At 37.8% G+C, this 12,841-nt stretch overlaps 1 protein-coding gene across 3 annotated transcripts in view; it reads left to right on the forward strand.

Annotated features, from left to right (window-relative positions):
* The first annotated feature begins 239 nt into the window (after positions 1 to 239).
* The window catches only part of LOC127651011 (uncharacterized), a 47,296-nt gene continuing 34,694 nt past the window's right edge, over positions 240 to 12,841 (forward strand). Inside the window, exons 1-2 of one of the 3 annotated variants that reach the window (XM_052136703.1) lie at positions 246 to 270; positions 1,466 to 4,011. In XM_052136703.1, coding sequence (XP_051992663.1) covers positions 269 to 270; positions 1,466 to 3,134 — 1,671 coding nt within the window. In that variant the 5' untranslated portion in view covers positions 246 to 268 and the 3' untranslated portion in view covers positions 3,135 to 4,011. Of the gene's footprint in view, positions 271 to 1,465; positions 4,012 to 12,841 lie in introns of those variants that run through there. The other 2 variants (XM_052136706.1, XM_052136707.1) reach the window with 2 other exon arrangements.

A 12,841-nucleotide genomic window follows, 5' to 3' on the forward strand; every position in this document is an offset into this window, starting at 1 on the left:
TCTTCCATGGTATACTCTTTCGGCCAGGGAGAGGGGCAGGCCCACCTCCAGGGGTGCATGAATACAAGAAACAGCCCTGAAACATGTCTAACAATGACGTGGACAGGGAAATTCATTACATGAAACCTTAATCTATTATTGAAGAAGGATGGGAATAACAAAAGAGTCAAGACACTCCCTCAAGGCCGTTCTACTAACTCTATAAAAATGATAATCAAGCTCTAAAGCATACAAGCTCTCAGACTCAAACTGCTAAAGAACTGAATGAATGTAAGTACTTTGTGTTATTTATATTTGTACACATCAGGAATAATGAATGTTTAATGTATGTTTAGAAAAGGTTAGCAATGGTGACTGGTCTGAAAAAGAGATAAATACACACTTTAAATTGAAAATTATTTCTTTCACATTTCTACTCAATTTAGTTCAAATTCCTTCTGAATCTATTAAAATAAAGGTTTTAAGAATACTTGGCTAGTCCAGATATTAAAACAACAACTGTTCAACCTCTTTAATGAAGATTTAAAATGTTAAGGATTACTACGGCATTTCCATTATAAATTAGATTGACTCTATCAGCACTTTTTATATTGAGTGTGCAAATCCCATCTGGTTTCCCCTTAAAGTAATTGTTGCCACTTTATTTGTTTTTAAAAACATGGTGGAAATTGTAAGACATTTCTGTGGAAACTAAGGGGTCATATCATACACATCACTTTATCCATTTTCCCCTGTGGTCCACTTATACAGTAATGATAGTTGAGGTTTCTTGATTTAATTTTCCTGACAACTTTCATCCTCTCTGTGAACCTTACAATTAAACTGGATGGTTTTGCTACTGCACTTTTAAGACAAGATTGGCTAACCTCTTTGCTTGTGATATGAGTAACAGTGTTTTCTTATGGGTTGTGGAATTGCTGCCAGGTCCTAGAGTTAACACAGCTTCATCCTTTAACAGTCTATTAGCAAAGTCTGCATTACAATGTGACAGATCAACAAAATAATCTGATGTGAAATTGTGACCACAAACTGTTCAGATCAGACTGAAATGACCACAGACTTTGCTAAAAATAATAGCTAGCTTCAATTCTTCTTCCACCTCAATTCTTCACTGGTCAAGTTGTTGAATATTAGAGGGAGATTTGAAAGCTAGAATAGCTTACATATGTCTTTATAGTAATACCAAGTCAGTAAAATCTGGTATTACATGACATGATGCCCTAACCTCTGTATTATCTAAAATAAAAGTTTGTGCATCAGTGCACCCCATCACAACTCACATGTTCATTTCTCAAAAGAATGTTATATTTGTTATTTCAACATTAAGTGCATGATTTTAAGCACTTGAGAGTTAAGGGCATGCAGCCACCTTTACTTTTCATTCAGCCTTACAGAGTCCAACAAATTACCTGAAAAGACAAGTCCCAGTTGGCCATTAAAATTAACTTATTCTCCTTCACTGTAGGTTCCAAACTCTTCAGTCTGTGGCTCCTCTGCAACAAATAATACCCATGGGTACTCGCAGCAAGCTGTCCTTTTTGACATGGAATACAAATGGGTTCAAAAGCAAGACTGAGAAAATAAAGACAGAAATAGAGAGACATAAATGTCATGTTGCCTTCCTTCAAGAGACACACATTAATTCAACTGACAAAAATGCTTTTGCAGACTTTGACCATTGGAAATCATTTTATACAAAATCCAAAACAAAAGAAAGAGGTGTGGCTATTTTGATAAGAAAAGACATTGTAGGAAAATCAAAGATCTTCACCCGCAGGGATACCAGAAGCTGCTACATTGCAGTAAAATGTACCATCAAAGGTCAGCTTTACACACTTGTGAGTGTATATAATCACCAAGTGGATTCAAGACCTCTGAAGAGTCTCCAAATCCTACTCGAGCATTTTGCAGAAGGAATCTTATTGATTGGAGGAGACTTCAACATTGCTCTGAATCCATATCTAGACAGAGATTCTTCAACCAAAAATGAGCGACATTTAATGTTGAAACCATCTGTGGAGAAATTTATGACATCCTTTCATCTTGTGGATGTGTGGAGAAGGCTCAATCCAACAGCTCGGCAATATACTTATTCAAATGTTTCGAATAATTCAAATGAGTCAATAAAGATCCATTCCAGACTGGACTATGTTTTTGTACCAGAGGAGTCGATGCAATGTGTAGAGAGCTGTACGATTTCTGAGGAAAACTGCTGTTCGGACCATCAGCCGGTTCTGTTTGAAATCAGGTCCCACACAAACAGGAAATCAAGAAATCATCTGGATGTCAGTGGAAAAGAGGAGAAAAAGGATCTATCTAAATTTGTCTCTATGGTTTCAATCCAATGGCTAAGTTGCAAAGAGAAATTCTGGGATCAGAAAATTGTTTTCAGTTACAGCCAAAATGTATTTAAAATAATGAATGTTATGGATGTTCAAAAAGCAATAGAGTCCTTGGCAGGGAATGAAAAAGTTGAACGGAAAGATGGTGTATCACTCTTATTCTATAAGAGTTATTATTGTGCTCTAATTCCATATTTGTGTGCTTTTTACCACAAAGTACTTAAGCAACAACTGACCATCCCGAAGTCTTTCAATAAGGGCTATGCTGTGTCTCAGCATCATTACATCTTTAATGTTGACTATCTGATTTTAGCCACAATCATGGCCAGATGGCTTAGTGATCACTTGGATTCACATTCAACAGACCACACTGTTGATGAGACAACAAAACAAAACGTATTGTTCGCCTTTAAAAAGGGACCAAAAAAGGTGCCATGGAATTTCTTAAAGAGCTGCTTTACTACAGAGCAACAGAGAGAGCCATGTTTACCCACTAAATTTAAGATTGATATTCTTGAAAATATCCTGCAAAACAGCTCTGATAGAAGGCACAAAATGCTCTACTGGGGTTGTCCTCTGACTCCAGTATTGATGAGACTGTGTCTCACACACATTGCTGAAAGATTTGTCGAAAAAGTGAAGCAGCCAAAAGCAAAGATCCACATTTCCCAAGACAATGTCATTGTGAGTCTATATGAGAAAGTCAGTAGTGATCTGCTGAAACAAGCAGAGACTGAATTACCCTGTGTGCACTGTAAATTTGTTGATGAGCTCACAAGGGTCAGTGTCTGAGTAGCCACAAATTCATCAAACAGCTAGTTTAAAGACCTTTTAAAGCATAAACATTGAGTGCATTTTAATGTCTGCAAAATGTCCTGCCCAACTTGTTGAATTTCTTAAGCTGCAGTATCAAGTTGAACCAGTGTCTTTTAGGAAGTACAAATGTTTAAATAATTTGTTTTAATTAATTTAAAATAATATTATTAATTTAAGGCTTTTAGGTCATTAGTCTTGACATTAAAACACATGCTCAAACTATTAAATGATGCGTTTACTGAATCTAACACTGGGTTATTCCTTAAGGTCTCTTTTTGTGTCCTCTGAATGTTATATACCATCATGTAGTTAATACTTTGTAGATATTTGCAATTTCATAGATTGAAGAATTGAAGTATGATTTCATTTGTAATCAAATTAATTATCAAAAACACTGCTGTTTTTTCAGATGTAAACGATGGTGTCAAGAAATCAATAGTCTATATATATAATCAATCTGAATCATATATATATAAAATCACATGATTATTTAGAGTTTATATGAATCAATGACAAAGCACATAACTTAATATGTACTGAAGGATAGTGCATCAACTTATAGATCAGTATGTATTAAGACAATCAGTTCAACAGATTTATTGTACCATCAAATAATGTTAGTTGTGAATAAATGTTTAAGCAAATGTGTGCCAGTAGATGAATGATTCATTTATGATATTTGTGTGATTTAATAATTTTGTTTGAGTGGTTGATTTCCATTGATTTTATTTCATTTCTGTAGTCATCTTTATCATTGAAGAAAACCCTGTTATATTTTTGTGATGGCCATGATTTAGGCAACACATTGGGTCTATACTTTTATATCTGGACTTGTCAATAAATGAAAGGATACTACACCATTGGTTTTGTTTCCCATCTTTATTTCCCATTATACTGAGACAGTGCACAAGCTTAGCTGTCTGACTTAAAGGAAAACAATATCAAAAACAGTTTAAATTCATTTGGACTAAAACCTGATTAACACACTTTAATTGATCTTGACTAAAATAACTATAGTAATGGTTCTAAAAACCCATTATATCTTGATTTAAAATGTTTGGTACCTGCTGTGGTTATTTTATTATATTCAGATAGACAGGTCCAGCAGCAAAGAGTTTCAAACAGCTTCTTCTTCGGTTTTATGGCGGGTGGCCCCAACATTAAGGTGCATTATCGCCACCTACTGTGTTGGAGTGTGGACCAGAGTTTACCCAGTTTGTGAAAAAGAAAAAATAATAATAAATAAATAAATACTCTTAATTAACTCTGTTTTCTTGAGATAATGAAATACACTCTCTAATCCATGAATAAATAGATTGTGAATAGTTGTGAATTATTAAAACACATTTTTTTTGCCACCTCACCAATGGTGATGTATCAGATATCAAATTTTTAAAGACGATAAAAGACTGTCACAATAAATCATCACTTTGCCCCTTGTTTTGTGGCTATGGACTTTTAGTTGTGATTTGCGGGCATGGCGTTAGGGGAAAGCAGGGCAAAATGCCACCCTGTGTAGTATATTTTTTATCAAGTTAAATTGTTGTTTTATACCACAGTTATGTCTGAGGAGCAAACATGCAGTTTACTGTGTGTAAAGGCCTGTGACGTGATGAATATGTGCTCACATAGGTTTGACTATTTGACTGTGTGTGCAGAAACATAAATAGCATTACTTAGGGGGGAGAATTGATCTCTTCCAAAGGACATTCTGTTACTTCTTAATATGGTCAAGACCAGAGTCAATGAAGAGCATGATAGATAATGCATGTAAGCCCCACCTTGTTTGAGGAGGTGTATTTAAGTAAAACCAAACCAAAGATGCTTCAGTTGTTGTTGGTACTGTGGTTCCACCATAGGCAACTCGGCTTTATTGTATAATAAAGTCTATTCTTCTGAAATCAAAACCCCAAAGATGCTGAGTGATTTTTCACAAAATTGGCATGAAAAACTACAACACCTGTTAAACAGGGAAATATTAATGTTTATTTAAATCACCCAAAAAGGGCACACAGGTTCACTTGTTTCAAAAGAGGATCCAAGATGTGGATACCAAAAATACAAAATCTTTACTACAATTATCAACAGTAACTTTAAAACATTTAAAAGACTGTATGACCTGGGCAGAAAAAATGCACACATGAACACTAACACTACAACACAAGAGGCCGAGGCTTACCAGTGGCAGGTTGGCTAGCTGACGAACACAAGGCTCCTATCATGAAATCTTACCACCCAGTGCACAAATCTCACCACACACACACATACAGTTGAAGACTTTTTATTATTAGGCCCCTGTGAAATATTTAGTTATTTTTCAAATAATTCCCAAGTGCTGTTTAATGGAGCAAATATTTTTTTCAACCTAGCATTCCTAAACATAGTTTATTTAGGCAACTTAGAGTGTTTATAATACAAATAGAAACAAAATTATAACCAAGAATAAAAAAAATCTACAGGTCAAAATTAGCCCTCTGATGTTAATAGTCAATAGTGTATCCCTTTTGCTTGATAACAGACTTTAGTTATTTGTTGTAGTTCTCAACAAAATTTAGGCATTTCTCCTGATGAGTTGCAGCCAGTTCCTCCTTAGCAAATCTCTCAAGCTCCTCCAGAGTTGTTGGCATGGACTCTGGACTTCAGTGTGGCCCACAGATTTTCTATGGGATTCAAATCTGTGCTTTGTGCAGGCCAGTCAAGGACGTTCACTTTGCTCATTTGGAAGTAGTTCTTCACCAGAAGTGAGGTATGTGGGTCGTTATCATACTGGAAGACCAAATGTCGACCCAAACCAAGTTGTTGCAGATTGCCTGAGGTTGTCTTTCAAAAACTTCTTGTAGTCTTCCTTTTTCATGATTCCTTCAACCCTGATGAGATTCCCAGTTCCAGACGCACTGAAACATCCCCACAGCATTATACTCCCACGCCATGTTTCACTGTGGGAACGGTGTTCTTTGGATTGAGTGCCTCTCGATTCTTTCTCCAAATATAGGCATCATCTCTATGGCCAAAGAGCTCTAGTTTTGTCTCATCTGACGAAAGAACAGTTCCAGTATGCATCATTTTTCTCTAGGTTGTCCATGGCAAACTACAATCTAGCTTGGAGGTGTCTCTTCTTCAAGATACTAATCCTCAGTTTGAAGTGCAACTTAAAGGCTTGGGGGATTAATTAGGAGAGTTAGGTTAATTAGGCATGTCATTGGATAACAGTGGTTGGTTCCGTAGCCAATCAAACAAGATAATTCAAAATAATTTCTTAAGGGGGCGAATAATATTGACCTTAGCAGTTTTTAAAAAAAATAAAATTTTAATAATTATTTTATTCCAGGCAAATTGAAATAAGGCTTTCTCCAGAGGAAAAATATAATAAGAAATACTGTGTTAAAATCCCCTTGCCCTGTTAAACATCACTTGAGAAATATTTGAAAAAGAATTGAAATTTCATAGGGAGTCTAATAATTTTGTCTTCAACTGTATGAGGTCAAGCCTGAATACACATCACTCAGTGACAGAAGTACCACCACCGCACAAGGAGGCTAGCTAGCTGCCTGCCCTGGGTCTCGGCTCCTGTAAACAGAAACAACAAAAGTAAAACAAATAATGAATTAGTTAAATCATGAAAAACAATCACTACAAAAGAACAAGAGGGTGGTCACAGTCGTTAGGCAGGGAAAATGGAGACGTGAAACCTGGGTTTATATGTTCAACCACTCTCTATGTACGGTTCAACACAATAAAATCAACAAAACAAATATCCTCACAGGCCCACAAATATAGCACTTGAATGGAGGTGATTATTCACACAATACTCAAGTCGCACAGAGCCAGAGAATAGGTTAGATGAAAACAAAAAAATAAATAAACTCAAAATAGCTCAAGGCTAAACATCATACAACCAAACAAATAAAGAAAAAACCCACAACTAGAGACAAAGAACTACAAACAAAGCAGCAGCATCGGAGAATGTTGCCCTGCAGCCTTAATCAGACGAGAGGTTTCCAAAAACACATGATGTTTCTGCGGGGAATGTTGCTCTGAAGGATCAAGCAGCAAGATGTTTCCTAAAACCTGATTGTTCTTGCTATAAATTAAACAAAGGATTACTTACAACATAACTATTTAAAAATATGACACAATTGCGGTAGTTCCACATACTTTCATGTTGTTGCTCCAACTGTAGTTACAAATCGCACACCCACGCGAGTAACAAAAAGGCATCAATACGCCAATAAAGCACTCCAAAGCGGAGGAAGAATGTTGAAGGGTGAACGTTGTGGGAATGGCAGCCGCCAGTCGAACACAGTGATAAACTGTCCGTACCGAAGCTAATTGACCAAGTAAACAAACCAGTTACCTCAAACCAAGCATATTAGTGTTATCTAGTTAGCCAAACAAACATACCTCCAAAGCGGAAGGGATCAAAACTGGAATGGGCGGTCCTCAGGCAGTGACGCACAACCGGTGCTCTGACACACAAGCAGTGCCCTACAGTTCCATTTTATTGGATCCCTAAAGGCCTATGCTTGGACAACCAATACACCCACAGGCATGGTACAATAATTACAAAAAAACAACTGTTTGTCCCACAACACTGATATTACTTGAGGCAGATCATCTCAATTATTTTCTTACATTTAAAAGTGCACACAGTAATTTGTTTCCACATTAAAAAAGTTTTACTCCTAAAGAAATTAATTGTAATTTTGAAACATGTATAAAATCATGATCACTTACATGAGATGAGGAATCTAGTCATATCAGTAACCTTATAAAAGCTGTTTTAGTCTACATGGGACAGGTGAACGCTCATGGGAGCTGCCATTTAAGAATCACATGACCAGCTGAAATCTACTTGCTTAATCTTAGTAACCGTCTTGTTATTGGACACTTTCACTCTTATATTAAATGAATCATGGCTGATTGTGAATTGTGAACAGCATCCACACCACTAGGTGTCACTGTAAGTTTAAGATGACTTTCTCTATGTCTCAATGGGCTGGACGCTCTGACATTGCAATCCGTGAATCCCTTCTCCCACGCAAAGAACACAGCATGACTGTGGCAAAGTATTTGCCAAAAATGTGTCTGTTTCATTACATGTCTCAGGGCAGTTCCAAAATTAAATGTCCACTGTGTGGCGCTAAAAGCAAGTAAAATGTTCTACCGAACAGATGAGGTTTTAATGTTAATGGTCTCTCAAGATTTATATCAACAAAACCTGCCTCCCAACACTAAACATTAAACCTAAACTAAACCGATAGAGTCATAAAAAGCAAATGTGAGATGAAAAATAAAATTCGTACCCCAGTCATTTGTATTGCATACGCAACACTCTATCAGTTGAGCAAACACACAATTTGATCACACATAAACAAGCTTGTAAATGTAGTTGGATATGTAATGCAAACATTAAAATTAGTCATGTGATAATAGTAAAAGTGTTTATATGTCATTAGATTGCATTATGTGAAGAACAGAGCAAAAAAAAAGTGTTTATGAACTGATAATCTGCCGTTTTACTCATGATTTGAGTGAAAGGGGATAAAATAAATTGTTGTTTTAGCACCTCAATGTTCATTCCACCAGGAAATTGCCGTGTTACTTACAACCGGCCACAAGAAAATCGTTTTGCAACATGATTCTTTGACCAGGTTGCAAATGCCGCTGGGGTAGAAATATAACAGTAGTTGGAGATAGTAAATAAAAGCAACTTTAAAATCAATCGAATTTAACAACATCCTCTCTCCACTCTTGATTTCATTCTAATTAGGGGAAAAGTGACTTTTATTTTAATACTTAAGTACAATTTAATGTGAATAATTTTTCACTCAAGTATATTTTTGGCTAGATACTTGGAGTTTTAATTGAGTACAATCTTCTCTCAGTATCCATACTTTCATTAAGTATAATTTCTGAGTACTTTTTATACCTCTGTCTGACTGTAATCTGCTTCTTGCAAGGAGTGTAATATGTGTTAGACCTTTAGTGGCCACAAGAGGCCACTGTTCTCAAGTGTAAAGTGTTTTCTGATAATAATGTCAGTTTTATCTTGAAATTATTGGACTTATTGTCCCAGGTTGCTTATTTCCATTTTGTGTGTCATGAAAGTCTTTAAATGTACTTGTTAGTGCAATTATAAGTCTGACAACCTATGTATATTTACTGTATACCCTGTCTGTATCTACAGTTTTTATCATGTCTTGTTGAAGTCAAGTCTAGTGGTTTATAGACATTTCCCTCCCTCGCTCACAAGTTCTCCAGCAACATGGAGGGAGACATAGCGCAAGTCCACACTGCCAAAGAGGACTTGCTTTGTGTCTCAATCAGCTCCCTGTGTCATGAATCAGTATATGGTGAACACGAATTTGGGCACCGGTAAGGGTACTGATCCACTGAACATTGGGACACTTATGACTCAATCACCCGTGACACATTAACAAGCTTGCGTATTGAAGTGCAACTGTTATTAATCAGCACCATCCCTTTATAAATGACACTATCATTCATTTTCGTAAAAGATATTCAAACGTAGTGTTATTATAACAGATAAATAGCATAAAGAAATACAAATGTAAAGGAGTGTATTTTAAACCTTCTTTTAACAACTCAAATATTTTAAAGATTGTTTAATTTTCATGGTAATTATTAATTAATTACATTACAAACAACATCTCTTTTTAAGAGAAAATAATGCTTGGACTTCATAGTTTTACTCGTCATATAAGGACTTGAGAGACTTCAGAAGACACAAGGACGTTTCCGGTAAGGGAACATAGTGAGCAACAATGCTCCCTGGTTTTTACGGTGCATTGTGGGATTTTTTATTGAGCAAGCATAAACTGTAGTATGAAGAGTGTATTGTGTATTGTTCGTGGCTGGGGTGCTGTTAGATGCCTCAAAGCATGCATAAAAATAAATAAATAGACACGTAACACTCTCTCTGATGATCTGGCTCTTATTAAACGTCTAGTGAAACTACAGGTGAGATGCACATCTAAATAATTAAATTCAGAAAAAATGTACACTCACAGAATATTACTCAGAAATATTCAATAACCGTGTGCAAATACAGTCAAATACATGTGGTCTTCATGTCATCATTGGTCCGTAACCTTCAGCTCTCACTGGATCACTTGGCAGTCGAGTGTGAAGCGGCTGGGATGAGGATTAAAGCACCTCTAAATCTGAGGCCATGGTTCTCAGCAGGAAAACGATGGAGTGCGTACTCCGGGTAGGGAAGGAGGTATTGCCCCAAGTGAAGGAGTTCAAGTACCTCTGGGTCTTGTTCACGAGTGAGGGAACAATGGAGCGGGAGGTTGGCTGTAGAATCGGGGCAGCGGGGGCGGTATTACACTCGCTCTATTGCACTGTTGTCACGAAAAGAGAGCTGAGCCGGAAGGCAAAGCTCTTGATCTACTGGTCAATTTTCGTTTCTTCCCTCACCTATGGTCATGAAGGCTGGGTCATTACCGAAAGAACTAGGTCGCGAGTACAAGCGGTCGAAATGAGTTTCCTCAGAAGGGTGGCGGGCTTCTCCCTTAGTGATAGGGTGAGGAGCTCAGTCATCCGTGAGGAGCTCGGAGTAGAGCCGCTGCTCCTTTGCGTCGAAAGGATCCAGTTGAGGTGGTTTGGGCACCTCCATAGGGAGGTGTTTCAGGCATGTCCAGCTGAGAGGAGGCCTCAGGGAAGACCCAGGATTAGGTGGAGAGATTACATCTCCACACTGGCCTGGGAACACCTCGGGGTCCTCCAGTCAGAGCTGGTTAAAGTGGCTCGGGATAGGGACGTTTTGGGCCCCCTGCTGGAGCTGCTGCCCCCGCGACCCGACTTCGGATAAGCGGTTGAAGAAGGATGGACGTGTTCAAATAAATTAAGGAAAATGAAACAGCAGAATATTCAGAAGTCGAATCAGAGATATATGGTTCACAAATTAAGTCTCTTGTGACCTCAAGGTCATTGCCGAGGAGAAGATCAACACCTAGAGGCAATCGAGAACACACAGCAATTTTAACAGGGCCTAAGACCAAATCAGACTGAAAGTACACACAATGTAGAGAGACTTTAAGCATGCTCAGCTCAAAACCCTGAACTAAAACAGTCCCACAAAATGTTTTTATCGAAAATGGCAAAATTCTGTCAAGTATGCACGACTGGGTATCCCGAAAATTCAAACAGGAACTTTGTCCATGTGACCAGTGAGGAAAACCATGCCATAAGATATAAACTGGTCATAATGTTTTGGACTGGTAGCTTGAACAAAATAATTTGGAGAGAGATTTTTCTTTTGCAGCGTTGGACAGACTGCAACGAGATGTCCAGTTAGGTGACAATAAAAACACTCACGCCTTTCAGTTGAACTTGGAGTAACTGATTCCGAATTTTCAGAACTGTGGTTGAGATCAACTTGGATACGGTGTACAGATGAAACACAAAATGATCAGCATAGTGTCATGAACTCCAGTTCCACAATCCACCCCGCTTCTTCCAGTTCCCACACTCGTTCCCAATCACCCGAATATTAGTTTCACCTGCACTGTTTTGTTCTCTATTTATACCCTGCCTGTTCACTTAGTTTTTGTTGGTTATTGCTTGTTAGTCACTCTACTTTACTAACTCCAGTGTTTCGCTTGTAACTACCCGTTTGTTCTTTCTCGTGTTTGTTATTTGAACTGATCTCCTGGCTTTGACTTTGCTTTCTGCTTGACTACACTCCTCTGGATTTGCCCTTAGTATTATACCTATCTGTTATTAAACCTGTTTTCTGCAACTGAATCCATCTCGTCCAGTTTCGTCACATATAGACAGCAGCCTGTGCAAGTGTTGTCACTTTGTGTTCATTCAAATATACTATGATCTTGTCTCGCAACTAATTCTTAAAATCTTTCACGAAGATTCACAAAGATTTTCAACATTGCTCAACTTACTCCACAAATGTCTGATTTATGGTTTTTATATGTCTACAGTAGTCTTCAAAGGAACCAGTTTGTAAGCTCAAAGAACTGAAGCTTTAAAAATATCATAATTGAGGCTATCCTCAATAGACAAAGCAGCGCAAACATCCTGTGCTTTCCCAATCATTTTACATGGAGTCCAAGCAGCCAAATATACTTGGGCCAACGTAATGCGGCAGCAGTACACTCGAGCCCACCAAAGTATGAGTCGACCTCTGTCTCTCTGAATGTTGGAACCAGCCGAATTTTCCAACTGACATCAAAATCATTAGTACTCAAAAGGGTAAGTGGAACAATAGGAACAGTATTCGGAGCAACTGGAGTTTGTGGAATGCTCACTGGGGCTACTTGGAAACGGAGCACTTCCAGCACACATTGTTAGAGCCACAAAAGTTGCATAGCATGCGGCTGACGTTTGAGTCGATTTGCCAGTTTAATGTCCTCTGTGTCACATGACAGCCTGACTGAAGCCTCTAATGCAGCCATCGTGTTAATCTCAGATGCAGCAGCTTGAACATCTCACAACTCTGGACTAGTTTCCTTAACTTGTAAAGCTCTTACTAATTACTCCTGCATCACTTCCCTAATTGCCTGCTTCCTGCACACTTTTGGAAGAGGTACGCCATAAATCAAATACACTTCCTAGAGCTTGATGCATGCGCAGAGCGCTAAATGGAGCCTGAATGTCTATTCAAACTTGAAAAAATTCATGCCAAGGAAACTGCTGATGCC

This window comes from Xyrauchen texanus, chromosome 10 (genome assembly GCF_025860055.1).
Source record: "Xyrauchen texanus isolate HMW12.3.18 chromosome 10, RBS_HiC_50CHRs, whole genome shotgun sequence".
Lineage (NCBI taxonomy): Eukaryota > Metazoa > Chordata > Actinopteri > Cypriniformes > Catostomidae > Xyrauchen > Xyrauchen texanus.